At 40.3% G+C, this 21,728-nt stretch overlaps 1 protein-coding gene across 3 annotated transcripts in view; it reads left to right on the forward strand.

Moving 5' to 3' along the window:
* Fmn2 (formin 2) overlaps positions 1–21,728 on the forward strand; it is a 308,323-nt gene that overhangs the window by 131,016 nt on the left and 155,579 nt on the right. For all 3 annotated transcript variants that reach the window (XM_052737699.1, XM_052737700.1, XM_052737701.1), the window contains one exon: positions 6,257–6,344. In XM_052737699.1, the coding sequence (XP_052593659.1) occupies positions 6,257–6,344 (88 nt within the window). The remainder of the gene's footprint in view (positions 1–6,256; positions 6,345–21,728) is intronic.

Here is a 21,728-nt window from a genome sequence, read left to right on the forward strand (position 1 = left end):
CAGCAGTGAGACCTGCTCAATGACCAAAGAACCTTAGGCCTTACACATGATACGTTTGTTTGGTGAACATCTGATCCTTGCGCCCCCAAGTCCTGCTTTCTCTTCCATTTTTTAAATTCAACTTGAGGCAGAGACAGAAAGAGAGGAAGAAGGAAGAGGAGGGACAGTGGGAGGGAGGGACAGACAGATGAAGGGGAGGATATGAAGACACAGATGAGATATCTGTTCTGGTTAACGGTAAATGTGTTTAGTCGTTTTATGAACTTGTTAGGTCTTCTTAACCAGTACTGCCCAATATAAAGTACCAGCCATGTATGTAACTTTACATTTTTTTAGCAGTCATACTTTAAAATTTATTTGGAAGTACATGAAAGTGAGTTGCAGGTATTACATAGGATACAGGGTTAAAATATTGTCTTCTGAGCATGCAGCTCACAAAAAATTGCTGAGATCATTGATATTTCCCTTAAAAGAGAAATGAAGCCCGGAATCTTTTAGGTCTGTGCATATTTCACGTGCCTGGCCAGCCACATGTGGCTTGTTGTTCTGTATTAGTTACTGTGGTTTTAGAGACTTGGAGCCTTTTCTTCTCTTTCTGCTAATGCTGGTTACAGTTTGTTGCTTGCAGGTCTCCCATTAGGGCACTGCAGTAAGGATCTCTCTTTTATTTTGATGGCACTCGCCCTAATAGGCCCCCATGGTATTTTAGTATCATGCTGTTTTACTGTCTTAAGTACTGTTTGAAGGTAAAGCAAGTGAATAGGAAGTAAGACTCTCTTTTCCCTTGTGTTTTTAACATAGTCCTAGGCTTTCAAAGCTGCCTTTAGTTATATTTAAAATGACTTAGTTCAGCATGCACTAGGTTCCAGGTTCGATTCCCAGCACTAATAAGAAAATAGAAATGAAAACATAACTGGTGGGCATCGACATGAAGAGTAATGTTCAGGGGTAGCCCCCTTCCGGACTTAAGTAACTGAGGAAAGTACTTGGCACACGTCTTTTTCATATTGTGCTAATCAAACAGCAGATTCTAAGCCCCCAGTTCAACCTCTTGTGATGCTTCCGTTCAATTATATGTGCAATGCATACATTTACATATAAATTACTAAAACATAAAACTAAAAGGCCTCTCTAAAACAAATACATACAAATCTTGATTCAGTACACCAAACATGACTCCATACGTTGTGATAAAAGCCTAATGCTTGTTCCCAGGTGCCTTAGTAGCCAAGTGGCACACAGCTTGCAGAATGGCAGCAGCTTGCAGTCGCCATGTTGAGAAGCTTTCTGCACTGTGACTGTGGTTATCCTCACAAGGGCCATTTGCTGGTGTGTGTGCCCCATTTCATAGATCAGGGCACAAGGTCAAAGGGATTAAGGGATCTGAGAGTTTGTAACATGCTGGGATTCAGATCCAGGCTTGCAGCTCACTTATAGAGAGAGGACTCTCCAGAACCAAGGGAAGGTACCCTTTCCCAGCTTACACCTTCAGTTTCTTCTATTTATTTATTGTTTTTGTCTTTCAAGACAGGGTTTCTCTGTGTAACAACCCAGGCTGTCCTGGAACGCGATTTGCAGACCAGGCTGGCCTGGAACTCTCAGAGATCTGCCTGCCTCTGCCTCGTAAGTGCTGGGATAAAAGGTGTGCAACACTACCCCAAGTTGTTTCTATACACATGCTAGACAATGCCCACACTGAGCTGTTTCTAAACACATGCTAGACAATGCCCGAGCTGTGCTGTGAACTGCCTGTGTTCCAGCTGACCATCTTCCCTTTTCTCCCTTTACACAGGAAGACTACCCTGCTCGCTTTTACAGATTGGTGGGTGAAGTAGAGTAAAACAGATGCCAGTGGAAAAGTCTAGTTTTTATTTTGGCCTTGTGCAAATTTGTGCCTAACTTTAATGGGCTGCCTATTGATTTAATTAGTGTAAAATCCTCTCAAGTTCTTCTTATTAAAAATTTCTGTGTCTAACAACTCACCTAGGTGATGAGGATTTGACACAGAGTAAAATCAATATTTAATGATCTTCATGAAAGTTTGTGAATGTATTTCCAGTAGCTTGGCTACTCTATTATCATATAAAAGAAAACTTTGTATAAGGCAGTGGACACAGACCACTGTTATCTCCTTGTTGTCATAGCCATTCAGACCAACAGTACTTGGTGCTCATTCTAAACCCATTTCCAGCTATGGAGCCTGTTCAACTATCGTAGGGTCCTGTAAGTGTTGGCTGGGGCCATATTGTGAGGAGCATTGGTTATGTTCTCTTCCATGGCCAGATAGTACACCTAGTCAAAGCATGCCCATCACTGCTGATATAAAATGCCAGAGAAATAATTTCAGTTGAAAAAAAGAAAATAGTTACAACTACCAGAAGACTTCTCTCCCAGTTCATGTGTCTGGTTTTTTTTTTTTTTTTTTTTAATTACAGGAGCAGAGAGGAAGAATAATAACTCTTTTGCAAAATTAAATGCAATGATGCTTTTGTAACTGTTTTCTCCCTTTTTATAGTATTGAAATTAATACTTCAGTGGATTGGGTGAACCCATGTAAGATAAAAGGTGCCAAAATTTATTTGGGTTGCATGTTCAGCTTCTCACAAGTTTCCCTCATTGTGAAACATGCACTCCTTGCAAGGCACATTGCTGAGTGGCAGCACGTGGCCAGTTCCACCACAGCTTTCTGAAGCTCCTGTTGCTGCTCCTGTTATTTTTCTAGGTGAAAAGTTGACCCCATGGGACTGCAGTTTTTTTCTAGAATGTAGTAGGGTGGAAATAGGAGAACTTTGGACCGACATCTTCAATGCCTCACAGCACTGACATCATCTAGGAGCTTGGGTAGACTCTGGAATCAGCATCTGTTTGCAGAAGATCCCAGATAATTCAGTGCAGTTAAAGAGGGAGGCACATTGCTTTGTTTTACAGAGTCTGTGTTCATAATCCCTACAGCCTTCTATCTACTAGGGAAGTCTTAAGAAAACCATTGTTGTAAGTGAATTAACTTGATCTCATATGGCTAGGGAACTAAACCGATCTTTTTAACATTCTGATTATATGGCCTAATACTGTGGATTTCAAAGGTATTACTTCTGTGTTTTCTACTTTTCGGCTAAGAGTCCTTGGGTCATCTGACTGTATTGTCTCTTTGTTGTAACTTTGGCCACTGGATTCTAAAAATATTCAGCTTGAGAACTTTGGGTTCTTGTTATCCTTGGTGTTGGATAAAGAAAGACAGATTAATTGATCCATAATGCAGAGGTTGACTTTCGAACACTGACGGTCTGTGGTATCTGTTCTTTGAGAGTTCTGTCTTCTTCTGAATGTGTCTCCTTCTGGATGATGCCAGATCATTATTTATATCATCTTATTTTATTAAAATATAAATTATAGCTTGGAATTGAGTGTTTCTGAAATAAAATAGAAAGGGCAAGTTTTGGGAAGGAACTGTGGAGCTTCCAATATGACTTTATAGAGACTGTTGCCTAAACACGAGCCACTCAGGTTCAAAAAGTAAAGGTGAAAGGTCAAGAAACAACAAGCAGATTCCTACAGTTTTAGAAGGATACTTGGACATAGGAAAGGAGGGTGGATGGGGTGGATGACATTCTATCAGTGGCTCAAGAATCCCTAGGAGGATGTTCAAAATGGCGATGGTATTCCAACTCTCAGATCTCCTGGTAAGCGGGTGTTGCTTACAGCTCAGGAGCTTTCATTTGTAAACTTCATGGTGGTGATCATGAATCACTGTGTAAAGAAGACAGTTGAGAAAAACTGAGCCAGACTTGGAGAATCAATTATAGACTTTCTGTTTTGTTCTATGCAAAATTTAATATAGAAGTAAACACTGGCATTAAGATGGAGGGCACAGCTTCAGAAGACACAGGAGAATTGCCCTTGACCAACTTGCTTCCTGCCCATTATGCTGCACAAGCAGAGAGGGAAAGGTCTAGATTGATATCTACCCAGTTTTCAGCTTTGCTGGGTAGATGGAGGATGGTGGTATGTAGCATGAATCTTAAAAGTTCTTATTAATAAAATGAAACCTGAGCCAGGTATTGGGGTGTACACTGGAAGATCAGAGAGACAGAACAAGCCACAGCTAACCTCACCTGGCCAACTTCTCAGCTGATCTTGTTTCCTCAGACTGGAAGCCTCTGTGTCCTCATATCCGAATGGCTCTCAGCTGAACTGCTGCTAGAAAGCCTGAAAGCTTAACCAGCCAAATGCTTAACCAGCCAAAAGCCTAACCAGGTCAAATGCCTCTAGTTTCTGGTCCTCGTGCCTTATATACCTTTCTGCTTTCTACCATCACTCCCTGGGATTAAAGGCTGGCTTTCTGGGATTAAAGGCGTGTGTCACCATGCCTGGCTGTTTCCAGTGTGGCTTTGAACTCACAGAGATCCAGAGAGATTTCTGTCTCTGGAATGCTAGGATTAAAGGCGTGAGTGCCACCATTTTCTAGCCTCTGTATCTAGTGGCTGTCTGTTCCCTGACCCCAGATAAGTTTATTAAGGTACACAATATTTTGGGGAACACAATACCACCACAGTGGTATCCTTATTCCAAGATATAAAGGAAAGAAGGAGACATTGGCTGGACATTTGGGATGTGACTCTTAGGAGTTGGTTTAGACAGAGACTATGTGGGTAACTTTAAAGGAGATTACTTTTAGCAAAGTAGGAAACTGCTGAGTGGATGAAGTATATATGGCATATGAGAGAAATCGCAGATTATAAAGAATAAAGCACAGAGAACGGGACTGAGGCTCATGTTGATGTTTAAGGTAAAATCGTAGTTATTTGACTCCAAAAGGAAGAATTATCAGAACCATGACGAGGAGATGAGCTGAGGGTGTGAGCAACATGTTAACACCCCTGGGAAGTAAAATGATGCACCAATTCAAATGTGCCATTGCACTGAAGAACCAGAAAATGGTAGGAAATTTAACAGAAGTAGCACAAATAGGGTCCAGATTGCCTGTCCCTGAACTTAGAAATTGTTGTTTGGCAGAATATAACCTACTTCCAGTCACTGCATTTTTAATTTCTTAGCTCTGAAGGAGACAATGTTATTGACATTCTATTGAAGTAGTTAATAAATAATCACTTGAACCCAGTTTTTGTATCTCCAATCTAATAAACTATTAAAAGAAAGAAATTAACAATAAACTCATATGCCATTGTTCTTCCTCTGAGACCACAGCATCTCTTGTGGGCAGGGGGAGGGGATGGTGGTGTATAGTTCCCCATATTGGATGATTTTTCAGAAGGCTGGGCCTTCTGTAATCATGCTATTTTAATGCCCATCTCCCATCCTGCCAGGAGAACAAGAGTACTAATATTGCTTTGAGGAATATTATTTACTCAGCGGACTTATGGGACAGATGGATCTGATTATTTTATTAGTTTCTTGACTGACCCAACTCAAACCGAAAGATAGACAAGGTCACTGAAGGTGAGAGTTTGTGAGGCAGCACCTGATTCTGGTCATTGACTGTAATCACCTTTCTTTCCTTTCCCTCAATTTTTCTCTAAGCAGATTTGAAAGAGAACAGGAGAGTAAGTAGACTTTGCTGGAGTAAAAATTTCCTGAGCAGGAAATATCGGTAGTATGTATTATTGGAGAGTGTAGTTCAAGCATGGCTATATACTTTAGCAGCTTATTCATCTCTGTTTGAGGCGACTTGATTGGGATATGTACACAGATTCTTTCAGACTTTTTAGACAGCCAGACTTAGGGTCAGGCCAGTGTGTTCCTTCCAATATGACACTCAAATTCTTCTGTTAATTAGTTGGAAAATTGTCCAGCAAATATGGATCAAATGTAGAATGAAAGGAACTCCCAGCATAATGAGGAGCACCCATAAGACCCGACTACCTAATGGAGCACATTTTATATTTTATAAAACTGATCTGAACTGGCAGATTTTCTGTGTATAGTTTTATTTTGCCCTTGTTGACCAGTCTTTCAAAGTTTCATCTTGAAAAATTTTCAGTTAGTGTATACAATCAGATGTGTAATTTTAATCTTCCAGAAACTAAACTGATTTCCTAGACTCTGAGCAGTTTGACTTTGAGACTGATGGTGAATACTGGGAAGAAAATGGTGGATTTTATTGGTTCGGTATAGAAAATCCCAAAGTAGTAATGATGCAAGCTCTGCTCTTTAGTGGTTCTTCATGTAGGATTTTAAAATGTTACCAAGTGTATTAGAGTTTAAGTTAATGTTTCTCCTTTCCCTTTTTCTTGAACAGGTTGTCAAGTTGCTTAGCAACAAAAGATCACAAGCAGTAGGAATTCTAATGTCTAGTCTTCATTTAGATATGAAAGACATACAGCATGGTAAGTGTAAAACATTAAAATGCAGTCACTTAATAATAACATTTGGGCTAAATTTTGTGATGTTTGCTAGAAAGTTCTATTCATGCAGTTAGTATATTTCCTGTAACATGGTATATAATTTCATGTTTTTTTTTTTCTGATAGGTTACTATTAATATCATTTTCGTGCCTGTTTTATACCATGTTAAAGTCCAATTCTCACATGATGTTTCTATTCTGTGCTTTTGTGGTAATACAATAGCATAGACTGGGTAGCTTTTAAACTAAAGAATGTGTTCCTTATGGTTCTAGGCGGCAAGGTGAAGATCAGGACCCCAGCACAGTTAGGCTCTGGTGAGGGCCCTGTGCGGGGATTCAGAGACTCATTTTCTGCTTGTATTCTGCTTGTGGTAGAAAGAAGCCAAGAGAGCTCTCATGAGTTTTGTTCATAAAGAAACCAATCTCATTCCTGAGGGATCCACTCTCATCAAGGTCTAATGGACCTCAAAGACCCTCGTCCTTAGTACCAAGACATGACCACAGGGAGGGGGTAGGGTGGGTTAGGATTGCAACACACCAAGAGTGGGGTCACAAACACTCAGTCTGTTATAAATATACTTAGTCTGTTGTTATAAAAATTTAAATTTTGTATCATACAAAGCACGACTCCTGCTAGCTCTGTAACTAGTTAGATCATATCTGAATGCCACCATGCAAAAGTTACTAATAATACTAATGTGAACCAGACAGTGAATTTCCTAGCCATTAAAAATATACAGAGAAGAAAGACCTAAGATAGAAGAGTTAGTTGAGCCTTGAGTCTCAGGTGCTTGATGGGTAAGTTCAATGTAGCTACAAGCCTAAAATTCTATGCCAGAGTTGTGCCACCCAGTATGAGAGTTACAGAAGTGCTTGTTGTGCTTGTGCTTTTGGAGATGTTCTTAGGATTAGTGATGGCAATTAGTGAATAAATTGCCGTGCTTAGTGATGAACTGAAAACAGGTGTTTTGAAGAGGCTGAATGACCATTTGTCTACTGAGATGTATTTAAAGCGTTGGATGGAATACAGGGCATGTTCTCTTAGGTCCTCATGGTCCAAGATTCTGTAAGATGCTGAAAGAATGAAGCAACTTAATTTTGCATGTGGCTTTCTGGTAGAAAATTGGTCATTCTTTTACTAGGCATTTGGAGTAACTATAGCGTAAACCCTAGGTTCTTCTACCATAAAGAAATAGAATTGCTTTATTTATTATGTACATGGTTTATTTTATTAATTAATTAATTAATTAATTTTGTGTGTGTGTGTGTGTGTGTGTGTGTGTGTGTGTGTGTGTGTGTGTGTGTGTGTGTGTTTGTACATATATGTTCAGGTGCCTGTTGCGGCTAGAAGGGGGAGCATCATATACTTTGATGATAGAGTTAAAGGCACTTAGGAGCCACCTGACCTGGGTTCTGGGATCCAAACTGAGGTTCTAATGGTAGAGTAGTAAGCACTGGGATCCAAACTCAGATTCTAATGGTAGAGCAGTAAGCATGCTAAACCACAGATCCATCTGCGCCCCCCGCCCCCCGCCTCTGAATTGCCTTTTCTAATGTTCAACAAAGGTGATTACAAGTTATCCTTGCAGATTGGCATTATTGATGGTGATGTCCAGACACGTGGAAGCAGTTACTTCTTTTATGTTGTTCTAACATACATTTTAGTGGGCTTATGAAATATTTCATGTTTGGAATTTGGGTGATTTGTAACATTTTTCTAAATGCTTTTGGTGTCAGTGTTGTAATATTATAATACATTTTGCCTTATACTTGACACGTTTTCCTGTGCTGTAGCTTCTTCTTCTTCTTCTTCTTCTTCTTCTTCTTCTTCTTCTTCTTCTTCTTCTTCTTCTTCTTCTTCTTCTTCTTTTCCAAGACAGGGTTTTTCTGTGTAGTTTCTTCTTCTTCTTCTTTTCCAAGACAGGGTTTTTCTGTGTAGTTTTGGTGCCTGTCCTGGATCTCTCTCTGTAGACCAGGCTGGCCTCGAACTCACAGAGATCCACCTGGCTCTGCCTCCTGAGTGCTGGGCTTAAAGGCATGTGCCACCACCGCCCAGCTATGCTGTAGCTTTTATCATATATATGCTGAGAGATGGTCCAGGGATGAATAGAAGAATTAAATATAAGGATTTTGAATCTCCCTTGTGCTGCCCAGAGCCTTAGAATAGATTTAAAGCAGATTTGAGTTATTCAAAGGAATGCCAATTTACCTATTAAAAAAAGATGGTTTCAAGTATAACACAGAGCTTATAAATCATGAACATGGTTACTGGCTTTCTAGTTTGCCCATTTGTGAGTGCAGATTCTATTTTTTTAGTCCTAAAATATCATGGGGTATAATTCATAAATAGCACTAGCGTGGCATGTCCTGTCAATTGATGAGTAACTCTTAATCAGAATTTTAGTTTTTATTAAATTGTTTTGATGGTGAGGAGGCTTCCTTGGGCTGAGACATTTGGGGTAATAGTCACAGAGAAGAACGCCAAGGCTGGCGCCAAGCAGCACTTGGTGTTTCTGAAGCTGGCAGATGTAGCCCAGTTAAGTCATAGAGTGAAATCTGAAAATAATGATATGGTCTTTTCCTTCAGTCAAATATTCAGCTTGGGTTGAGCTAATAATGAGAACCTTATGAACAAAGGAGTCCGCCTGACATCTGTGTCTGTGGTCCAGCCAGCGAGAGTTCATTGAAAATTTGCTTGCTTAACATGCAATTCGAACAATAACATGGCGTGAATGTCAGTAGTTGAAGGCTCACACAGAATTGTGCATAAGCTTTATCCTATTAGGATGTGAAGGGCGTGCTCGAGTCCCTTCGAAGCCCTACATACCCATTCTCTAAAATCTTGACTGCCTTCACATCTCAACAAGGAAGCAGCTGTACCTGTTTGCCTGCCCCGGGGTACTGTCAGGTGGGATCTCTCAAAGCTCCTACAGTAGACTTCACTTCCAGGATGTACCTCCACTAAGAAATCTACGGAAATGTAGCCGTCGTCATCGTTGATTTGGGATATGGAAGTGACTACAGAATTTATCCACAGCAGATCTCTCGTGTCATATTATAGAAGGAAAAAACTAGGATATCTTAGGGGGCTAGTTTTTGTTTTTGTTTTTTTTTAATGTCATGTGGCTCATTAGAGGAGCAGATTGGCCATGAACTCAAGCCTCTTCATCAGGGAGGACTGCACTCTTCCATCAGATATGTCTCTCCCCCAGATTACACTTTTCCTACTGGCAGTGCTGGTATCTCTAAAACGAAGTATATAGTATGGTCTGAAAGGTTACCCTAAATTATCAGAGTGGACGTTTTCAGGGATGACGTGCTATGGAGCCACCTTGCCCATTCAAATACTTGCTTTCACCTACAGACCAAGTTAGAAGTTGTGAGATAGACTCACTGCTACAAAACGCATCTCGTAACTTTGACATACAGAGGGTTCTTTGTGCCTGCCTCACCTCACTTTTATTTACTGGAACTGTTTTTTTTTTTCCCTGTCAAAACACTAGAAAATCTGGAATTGACTTTGCTTTGTCATGATTCTAATTTGAATGCCTTGTTAAAGTGACAAGGGTCAGATTAGCCTTCGAGAGGTCAAGGTCTAATCATAACCTTAAAAAAAAAAAGATTTATCTGTTCTTAATAGCTATGTGTTTTGTGTTTTGTGTTTTGCTTGCATGTATGTCTGTGTACTGTGTGCAAGCCTGGGACCCCCACAGGTCAGAAGAGGGAAGAAGATCCCTTGGAACTGGCTTTATGGGGAGTTGTGGACCACCTATGTGTGCTTGGAATTGAACCCAGGTTCTCTGCAAGAACAATTGCTTTTAGCTGCTAAGCCATCTCTCCAGGCTCTAATCAGAGTCTCGCTACTATCAAACACTAATCAGAGCCTTGCTGCCATCAATCATTGTGTCATGTTCTGTAAGAGTCCTATGTAACACCTAAGGCCAAAGGCAGAAAAAAAGAGGGGATCCAAGCCTTTCTGTAGTCCAGGCTCCTGCCAGTGTCCTCTGACCTCCCCATACATACCATGGCACATACGGAACAACCCCCCCACCCCCAACACACACATAAACACAAATACATGTAAAAAATAATATTCTTAGATCCAAGTATAAAATAGAAATAAAATGGAAATGTTTTTCTGCTACCAGATCAAACTGAAGCAGGCTTCGGAACTAATTTTCTTCCTATATTAAACAAGTGTTTATTTATCAAGAATAAAACCATTTAAAATGTACTTTGTAAATGTGGGGTTGCCTAACTTGGCCTTCTGACCTTTGATGAAAGATTTATTCCCCACAGATACAAGCACATCATGGAGGGAGAGTCTATGACCCTTTAATCTGCACCAGACATTTAGAAATCAAACCCAGACTGTGTGTCTGGATCCTAAACCTCAGGCAACATCCTCAAATATCCAAGTTATAGCTCTTAGGCGATTCTTGACTCTAGAAGAAAGGAGTTTAGGTAGAAAATTCCCAGATTTTAGCTAATCCACATGTTTTGAAAACCAATTAAAGCCAATTGTAGACACTAGCATGCAAATTTTTGTAAAACATTTGGGTGGGCTCTGTGCTTTGACATTTCAAAACATTAATCTAGATGGCGCTAGCTGAGCTTCTTGTGTTAGCTGGTTCTGTGGGTGCACTTTTCTTACATGGTGCTGGGCTGATATGGACCTTTAATGTAGGACTAATGACTGCCCCTAGAATTGAAGCTTGAACTGACTCGTGGATGCTTTCACATTTGCTCGGCAAAGTTTGAATAGATTATAGATATTAGAACAGGGGATACCAAATATATACTTATTGAAAGCTACACAGAGAAACCCTGTCTTGAAAAACCAAAAAAAAAAGGCTTCAGAATCCTGCAGGGATGATGAGCCCAAGATATCAATGGTCTTGGTTCCTTCTGGTCTTTAAATGTGTGCCCTGTTTTAAGCGAACTGAGTGGATCTGTGGGCAATGAACGCTAGATTATGTCCTTTCTGAATGAAATTTCTATCTTGTTTAAACCTGATTGATAAAAGCACTTAAATAATAATGATGTAAACTACCAAGCCTTCCATAAAAATACGGGGTGTATTGTTTTGCTTCTCAATCAATATTATTCCTGTTGTTAAAAAATTGTTTCATTTTTTCATACATATTTTAAGTGTATTTCTGTGCTTGTCTGTATGTAGGTATGTGCACATGAGTTCAGGTGTCTTTGGAAGACAAAAGAATGTTTTATATTCTCCAGAACTGGATTTATAAGTAGTTGTGAGCTACCCAATGTGAGTGCCAAGTTCACTGTAAGAACAATACATACTCTTGAATGTTGAGCCATCTTTCTAACCCAGATTGTGGTTATTTTCAGTTTTTTTTACCTTGGGGCCTAAGATTTCTTGAATACTGTGATACAGTGTGTGTAAGATATATTGTGTATATATGGATAGTTATATATGTGTGTGTGTGTGCACACATACACACGTTTATATGCAGAGAGAAATATTCTTGTTAAGTAGGATAGATATATACTTTATTTGTGTAAAATAGATGTTACTACGTAGCCCAGACTGGCCTTGAGTTTCTCACTCTTCTTCCTCAACCTAAAGTGTTAGGATTACACAGGTATGCCACTATACCTGAAAGTAGTGTGTGTGTGTGTGTGTGTGTGTGTGTGTGTGTGTGTGTGTGTGTGCATGTGTGTATGTGTGTACATACACACACATATATACAGGCATTCATATACCATGGAATACATGTAGAGGTCAGAGGACAACTTTCAGAATTTGTCCATTATGAGGATCTAACCCAAACCATCAAGGTTGTGTGGCAAGCACTATTACCTGTGGAGGCATTTTGCTGGCCTCAATAGTGTTTATGTTCTAAGAGTGTTGGTGGTCACACAATTTCCCTAGTTTTTGATTTTAGCGAAATGAATTATGAATTATTTTCACATATGTGAATTACCTGAGGAAAAAAAATATTTGAAGTGCAATCCTAAATGAAGTTTCTTGTCCTGAGAGGATCCAGGTTTAGATAACTCATACTTACAGAGAGAGCCATCATGAGTGGTGTGGCCTGAAGGTGAACTATCCTCCAGCGGCTCACACATTTGAACCCTTGCCTGTCCCCAGCTGCGGTAGCTGTTTGGGATGGTTGTAGGCTCTTTAAGAGGATGGGCCTCAGTAGAGTGAGTCACTGGGGGTAGGGGTGGGGAGGCTTGGTGGTTAGCCATCACTTTCTGTTCCCTGTCTGCTTCTTGAGTGCAGACACCAACCAGACCCCCCTCTTCTGCCGCCATGCCTCTCCTACTGTACTTGCTTCCCTGTATTTTCTGCAGTGATGGACCTTCTGAAACTGTAAACCCTTTTTCCTTTACTTGCTATTGTCAAGTATTTTATCATCAGAGCAACAAGGAAGTAGCTAAGCCAGTGAGTGAACTTACTAGTGATGGGAAGCAAATTCTAAGTGTATACACTGAGTATAGAATGTACCACATCTTCCCCGAGTTTCTAATTGCTCATAGATCATAGAGGAATGAAATGACCCTAGTCTTTTCCTTGGTATGCTTGCTTTCAGTTTTTTTTTTCATTTTAATGTTCATAACATATTTTTTGCTCCTCAGGACCACGGCTTCCACAGACTTTTAAAAATCCCCTTTCAAGTGTCAGGTAACAGTGACTACAGAAGAGATTGTGGGGCCAAGAGCTTAGATTTTGCCATAGACTCAGTGTTTGTGCCAGATTCATATGTTGAAGCCCTTTCTCATTGTGAGGGTGTTGGGAGGTAATGACCTTTATTTATTAGTTCATGAAGATGAGACCCCCTGTTACAAAGTCACTGCCCTTCTACAGAGTAGAGAGACCAGAGTGTTCCCTGGATATTTCATCTCCCTCTCTCCTCATTCCCCACCCCTTGCTGTATGACACAGCAAGTGAATACAGATGTCTGTTGTCTACAAGCTGTAAGTGAGCTGTAAGTGAGCCTTTCGCACGATTGGTGTGTTATGTTCTTATTTGTTTTTGAGATCGGGTCTCACATATCACACTAAGCCACAAACTCTGTGTAACAGTAAGGGTACCCTGTCTTGACCTCCCTTCTGAGTGCAGGGATTACAGGTGTGATGTACCATGCTGGTACATGTGGTCCTGCAGATTGAGCCCAGGGCTTCCCCAATGCTGGGAAAGTATTTTGTCAGCTGAGTTACATCTTCAGCCTCTTCCAGCACCTAGGTGTCGGACTTCCCACCCTGTAGAATTGTGACAAAATAGATTTCTTTTGTTTAAGCCACTCAGTCAGTGGCATTTTGTCATGACAGCCCAAACTGATTGAGATGGATTTGAATTCCAGTTCTCCCACTAGCTGGCAAGTTGAGTAAACCTGGGGAAAATCATGTCATATTCTGATGCTCAGTTTACTCTTTATTATAAACTGTCCAAGATTTCTTATCTATCAACACATAGCACTGCCCATATTGGACACTGAATCCCATTCCATTCCTCTGTCCTTCTTAAGAAATGATAGATGTCTGTAGACCTTGAGTGTGTTTGAAACAGAGACAACACCTCCCACCCCTGGTCACCAATAGGAGAGGAAATGTAGACTATTCTTTGTTGATTGGGCCCAATCAGTTTTCCTATAAACTTTTGCTGCAGACCTCAGGTGGAAGTAGCATATATAAGCAGTTCCTTCTCACAGAGTTTGGGAGCAAGAGGAGAGTGAAGGAGGAACTTGGAATTACAGTTCCAGTTCCAGGGGATCATGTCTGAGACCTGTTATTTCCATTCTCAGCCAGTGTTAGAGAAATGCCGAATTTAGTATGGGGCCATCTCCATTTGTGTTTTCTGAATGAAGATAAATATGAGAAATATTTACATCTGTGCCTCTTAGGAGTTGAGCCCAGCTGTATCTTTGGACGGTGTTTTATCGCTAAGGAGAGCAGTTTGTTTTGGAAACTTGAAAGGCCGAGGGCTGCCATAATTGTGTGGTTTCTTAAACATTGTCTCCATGCTGTGTGAGTCAGCGGCCCTTCACATGCATAACTCTTGGCTCCGGGTGGCATGTGAAGGAGCAGTCAAATGGATTCTGGCTTTCTTGGGCAATGACTCCTAGGGTGGGATGGGAGAGGAGACTCTCTAAGTAGCGACACAGACAAAAGCTTCCATTTCATCCTGCGACATTTGATTTTTCCTGGTAGGCACTGTGGCTTCAAGTTATGAGTAAAACACACCAGAATGTTTTCTTCACAAACACAAAAATTCTGGAAGAGGCCTTTCTGAACCCCTGGAGCTCGGAAGGGTTGTTATTATGGTGACATTTCACGTGTGTTTAGGTAACCCGCACACGGAGTAGTTTCTGTACCCTGCTGGGCTGCCACTGAATCATGTTTTTCATGCAGAACTTTCTATAAACAAGTTGTAGAGTACAAACTCCAGGTCTTTTTTTCTAGTTTCCTTCTCAGAGACAAGTTTTTTTTTTTTTTCATTTGCCTATTAATTACCAAAAGAAAGTTTATCCACAATCATTTGTTTAGTTTTGTATGTAATGCTCTCACAAAAAATTAGGTTCAGTGTGGGTAATATGTTTTCCTACTACGTTTTTCAGTGTCTGGTTGCTTTATGAAACTGAAGTTTACAAAGCTTTGCTTAGACATTGCTTCATGGCCCCTCTCCCCCTCCCCCCTTTTTTTCTAACCTTGGAGTGTTTTGCTCACATGGGATATAGAATTTTAAGACCTGTTTATTATATTTATCAAGACATTAAAATCATAGTAAATGCTGGTGGATAGTGGAGTGAATGGTTTTCATTGAAATGCAAAGTCAGTTAGAAATAGAAATTTGAGCAGAGGTAGGCTGCAGGGAGCCCAGGGTAACCTTTTTTTTTTAAATCAATTGTAGCCTTGTAGTGGATGGAGAAAAAGACATGTGAAATAGTATGCTTTCATTAAAACCGACTTTCAGAAATTCGATATGAGAATATGCTTTAATTTAAAATAAAGTTCATTACCTAGAGTTATTTCTTACAAAAAGAAAGACCTCATATATCATTTTAAGTTACACATAGCTTATTAAGTCAAGGGCAAGTAGCTATTGTTAAGTCTTTTCTTAAAGGCTCACAGCAAAAAGCCCTGAGATGATTTTTTTTTTTATGTTTTTATGATACTCGGAGAGTTGGACTTCTTGATTACACTTTTATGGGCAGAAGGAACATAAAACTTGGGGCTTGCTAAGCTGCAAATCTGTGTTCTTTCTCTTCCTTGCACTTCCTGTATGACTTAGGTATCATGTATTTGTGTACTTATTTTTGCTGTACTGTGGAATTTATCTGTGAACCTAAGCTCAGAGCCTTACTGCAGTGTAGGCCATTGACTTCCCTGTTTACTCCATTGTTTGCTCAAATCATTGGGTGGAAGCAGAATGAGCTGGACCCCGAAGGGTGTGTGTGGAGGCGAAGCACAGATCTGAGTGCAGAGCACATAGCGAGGACATATTAGTCACATGAGCTTGACTCTTGAGCCACTATTTATGAAGGAGTGGTTGTCACAGAAACAATCCTTTTGTGTAATCCTCGAGGAAAGGTGGCGTTCGGATTATTATTTTGCGGAACTCAATTTGTGAGAGCATTACAAAAATAAACAAAACAAATGGCTGGGGATTCCTGTTGTGTTTGAATACGGAAACTGGCGTCTTTGATGTTTTCTGCACGAGTGCTTCTTCAACATGACCACATTTGAGAGGATGCAGGGCTTCTTGACTTCTGCACCCCATCATCTGACAGTGCTAGAAGTGAGGGACGACAGTGTGTTCTACCTTTTCTTTACCGAGCCACACATGTCCTAGACCCACATGGTGAATTCTAGAAATACAACCACAGTGATGCCTTGAAGCTCAGTGTGCGGACATGAGAGGAAATGGGTAAGGCACCACAGTGATGTAAGGGCATGTTACCTTGTGGCAGGACTGTGGTGATAGTTTGGATTATGCTGCTAATGAATGGCCTTATTTCTTCCTCTCAATAATATAGGATCTTAACTTCGCTAGTAGTGTTTTCAGACCAAACCCAGTGTATACATTTTAATACTATTTTGTTTGTTTGTTTGTTTGTTTTTCGAGACAGGGTTTCTCTGTGTAGCTTTGCGCCTTCCCAGGCTGGCCTCGAACTCACAGAGATCCGCCTGGCTCTGCCTCCTGAGTCCTGGGATTAAAGATGTGCACCACCACCTCCCAGCTTAATACTAACTAATTAAGGTTTTGTTGTTTAAGTTCTGAGGTGGACTGCATGCCAGCTTCTATGGAGTTTAATTTACATTCAGTTTAAATCAGACTATTGTGGGCACACAGGTAAGAAAATAAACTGCATAGAAAGACCTGCCATAACCATGATTCCTTTTATGACGTTCATCACTTCTGTGACGGACTGCAGAGGAACTGTGTGCCGCCCATGCTTTAACTGCTGGAGCACCATAATAGGCTTTTACAGGACATGGGAGAATCTAAGAGGGTAGTTTGATAGTTTTGTTAATGACAATATGGACTTTTTATGAATTAAGTTGTAAAGAGAATTTATGAATTGAGAGAAATGCTGAAGGAGGTCATCTGCAAGGCCCTGCACATGCCTTTTTTTTTATGGTTTCAAATGTAAAGATAATTCAGTTTCTAATAATAATAGTCAATACCCACCATTACTGTGTAGGCTAGCGACTGCTCTGTGATACAGGTAATTTACTTCTAGGATCTCAAATCAGCAAGCAATGAAGCTGTGCTATGGACTGGGGAAATCTAGATCCTGTACTAAGCTCTGAACTTAGGCTGTCTTCCTGAGAATTCTCAACTTAGTGATTGGATCAGAGGCTTAAACTGAAAAAAAAATTAAAAAGGTGCATGATCGTTTCCCTCCATAAGTTGTAAAGCCAGTGTATTCTGCTAAAGGCAGCTGCAGTAGCTGTATGTAGAACCCTAGTGTTGGGCTTGAGTGAGCATCCACAGTGTAGGTATGAGAAGAGCAGGGAGGAGAAGGAGGCAGGGCGGACAGTAAGACACAGACGGAAAAAGCTGATGTGGGTGCACATTATCCATAGTGGTCACTGGGTGGACCACTTGGGGGACTGGCTCTAAAACTTCTATTGTCACAGCCTACCGTATCATCTGTCTGGTTTTGTGGCTCTGGTTATGCTCTGGTGTGATTTTTTTTTTCCCCTATGCTGAAGACACAGAGGAGAAGGTGTTTAAGCATGACAGACTTGTGTACCAATTCCTAGGATGAGGCAGAACTGTTACAAAAGGCAGAGATTAGGGAGGACTTCGGAGAAACTGTCTTCTGGCTGCATCAGGCTGTTGCACTCATGAACTCTCAGTAGCTGTGCTTGGCTAGACAAGACCTACAGAAGATCTAGCCATGCAGAAACCCACCCTTCATGGGGAGGGGCTCACAAAATACCACTTGTGGCTAAGGAACCTTGGCAGATAAAGGCGGCCGAGGTAGGGAGAGTAAGTTGTCTTCAAGGAGGTGGGCCCTATTAGATTGCCTATGCTGTGGTGGATGGCCCTACACTCATGCACTTCAGGATAGCACTAATTTGACTCTGGACCATGAAGACAGAATGTGAATTTGGTACAGGGTTTTGGGTAAGGGGAATCTGGAAAGAGGTGGAGAGGAATTGCAGACACTGCTGGTATCAAGATGCATTGCATATAGGTATGAATTATCAAGTAGGGATGTTTTTAAAGAATGTGTTAAGGACTGTGATTGCCTTAGTGACTATTAAGGTGCTTCGTTATTTTATTAGACTGACTAGCCCTTCCCTTCTAACAAAAGTAGATGTTGGCATTGTGGGCCAATGGTTCATTCAGTCCTACTGCCTTTTCTTCCTTTATTCTAACATTCCATCAGTTCCATGCCTTCCTCCCTACTACATACCACATAACCAAGACTCTCACCTAACACATTTTGCTACCATTTTAATGTTCTTTGAAAGTGCAGGGGGTCAGCAAGGATGGATTGTCCCTCTGAGGCCATGAAACAGAGATCCTTCCTCTGCTGTTCCTTTAAGTGTTTTGTTAATATCTATGCAAAGCAGCTTATAACTATTAGGCAGCTGTTAAGATTATTGTAGCTTTATGTGTTTGGAAAAGTAGACACAGAGTACAAGTTAGATGAGTTCACCTTTGTAGACAGCGAAAAGATTACCATATATGTCTGGTTTTAGCTCTACACTTCTTAGTTGCATATTAACAATTCTCAGCTAAGTTTCCTTTGTTTTTTACATTTTCTTATGTTCCTTATAGCTTGCACTGACTATATCCCTTAGCTCCTTTCCTCCCCTCAATATGTCTGCTAAAATAAAATACAAATGCTGAAACTTACTGGTAACTATTTAGGTCAATTATGTTGAAGTTTTTGTCTCTAAAAACTTTAATTATTGTGTTTATAAATACAAGCTTTTCTGCTTGTAATTTCCTTCAAAGTAAGATGAATTTATATAGAATTAGACTGAAATATATGGATATTAACAGTGTATAAGTTATTTTGGTGTAAGACATATCATATATTTCTTAGGCAATATAGATGTTTACTTTTGAAAGAAAATTTAATACTGTTACTTTTTAAAAGCATATGTCAGAAAACAGGAGCAAAAACGTGATCCCAGAGGTAGGGTCCTATTTTCAGGGGAACTTACTGAGCCTACTTTTACAAGAGTGTAAATGTTTACCTAAGTAAGAAGGTGAAGTCTGTTATGCCCAATAAAGGACATTGTGCAGTGCTCCTTTACAGAAAACATTCAGCAGACAGTGGGTGTTTTACACAAAGTCCAGTGAGTTGTCTGAAGCAATTTACTCATCTATACACTATGCTTAAAATAAACACTACCTGGGAACTTGCCAGCCTGTTTTTTTCTACCTCTTATTCCACACCCTAGATTTTGTCACCTGCCAAAGTCAAATATGTCTTATCTAAACAGTTGAGATAAGCATGGAGTCAAACCCACTATGGTCAAATCAACAAACCTCTCCAAAAACAGAAATGAAATACAATATCACCAGATTAAACAGTCTACAATGGCAATCATGTTTGCGTTTAAAGATTTTATTCGGAAAGGATTACAGTCTTAGTATCCATTTTTTCCCCCTGCCTAGACAAGAAGGCGACATACTGACTCAAACAAAATGCATTTGTTCTCCAGTAGTTTAACTTGTACAGTTCTTATAAACAGAGTCTATAGGTACATGCAGCCTATCGACTTAATCAGAAATGTACGTCCTTACCCTCATGTAAGCAAGTTTGCTTGGCACATACCAATCTTGAGTTGTATATCACATTGACTTCTTTCTTCCCAGCCAGAAAGTCTGTAGCCTTTGTGTAAAACATTAAGAATTCTGGCCTCACCATAATAAAATTCCCTAAAAAGAGAAGATGCGTTAAATGAAGGTCAATTTCAAAATTATCGAATTTACAAAAATGTACTTTTCTTCTTTTAAGTAACATTCCATTTTAATTGTTAAGAAGCTCTAAGGTCTGCAAGGGGAGGGGCTACATGAAGTCTGCAAGGGGAGGGGCTACATGAAGTCTGCAAGGGGAGGATCTACATGAAGTCTGTAAGGGGTGGGGCTACATGAAGTTACAAGGGGAGGGACTACATGAAGTCTACAAGAGAAAGGACTGTACCTGTCACCTTCATCACTCCATCTTCAGGGCTAGGAAGAATCTCCAGTTCAGATTTTGAACTCTTGAATAATTGTTCCATGAATGAACAGTAGGTGTTTTCAGAAAGCTATCCTGTAGGATAGCTTTGTAGGCAAATGCAACTACTTTGTACTAGTTGCATCCTTTGCTGATCTTGAAAAGGATGCTTCTGGAATGGCTGTCCTCCTTTAGGGAAATGATCCCTTTTGACATCCTACTACGTCAGCTGCAGTTCTGTTTTGTGTAGTAATGAAAGGGCACTGGTCATCGCAGCATTATCATTGGGTGGAGGAACTTTTCAGGTGTTACCAATGATGATGTGTTTCTGACCATGGATATTTTCATATGCTTCCTGCTCACTTTAAATCTGTCCATTTCCCCATAGTTCTCCATGTGCAAAACAGATGATTAGCTTGGTTGGATGTGTGTGTGTGTGTGTGTGTGTGTGTGTGTGTGTGTGTGTGTGTGTGTGTGTGATTCTAGCATGCTGTCATTCTAAATGTCATTCTAATGTATGAAATATACACTCCTGTTTTTTAACCTATATGTTGTTTGACAGGAACAAATATATCCACAATGGCACATAGCGTCATTGTATGCTATGAAGTATATGCATTTTAAGGAGTTTTTAAACTGACCATACAAAGTAATGAGTTTGATATTGGCATTGTCATGAATTCTTTCTCTTGTCAATCCTTGCCCTCCACTTTGTCCCCTTCCTCCACTTTCTGGCCCAGTCCTTCCTCCAGCAGGCCCCTTCAACCTTTTGATTTTTTGAGCACTGGCTATGCCAGACTGCTCCACGCAATAGATCTGTTATCTCTATTCTTAATAGCAATATGGCCACCTCCAGACCCATTTCCCTTATGAAAAAGCTGAGGCCCAAAGAGCCTACAAATGCCCGCAGGAAACACAGAGCTGATTAGGTGCAGACCCATGTTTTACATCCAGGTCTGTGTGGATTTCAGAGCATAGATGTAAGTCTCAAATAATTTGGGGGACACTATAACATTTCGTTGATTTTAGTACATTAAAACATCTTATTGAATAAATTGGGGACTTGAATGAGAAGAACACTATTGAGATATAGGACCTTACAAATATGAGGAACAGAGTGCTGTTTTTTTTATATGGAATCCAAAAACAGGGGCATTGGTTTATCCTCCATTTAACATACATAGATTTTACATAATTCCAGATGACTTCAGATAGTCAAGAGCCTATATATGTGAGTATTTAAAGACTGCCAAGCCAAACATCTCATAAGGTTCCCATAGGGTGGCTGAGGAATAACATCTCCCAGGGAAAGACTGAGAAATTAGCTCACAGTTAAATCTATATGTACATATTTCCTGTATTTTGCTTCATCCTTTATTTTTCTCTGCATGCTTGTGTGTGTGTGTCTGTGTGTATATGTGTGAGCATTCATGTGTGTGGATATGTTTGTGGAGGTCAGAGGTCAGCATCAGGCATCTTCCTCAATCACTTTTCTACCTTGTTTTTTGAAACAGAGTCTGGTACTATACCTGGAGCTCACTGCTTTGGCCAGATTAGCTGTCTAGTAAGTTCCAGGAATCCTCCTGTCTCCAGCTTCCCACACTGAGATTACGGCTGCATGCTGTGAGACCCATATTTTTATGCAAATATTGGAGGTCTAAATGGATGTCCGCAGGCTTGCTCAGCAAACACTTATGGACTGTGGT

This window comes from Peromyscus californicus, unplaced genomic scaffold, assembly GCF_007827085.1.
Source record: "Peromyscus californicus insignis strain IS unplaced genomic scaffold, ASM782708v3 Scaffold_14__1_contigs__length_90479793_seg_2, whole genome shotgun sequence".
Taxonomy (NCBI): Eukaryota; Metazoa; Chordata; class Mammalia; order Rodentia; family Cricetidae; genus Peromyscus; species Peromyscus californicus.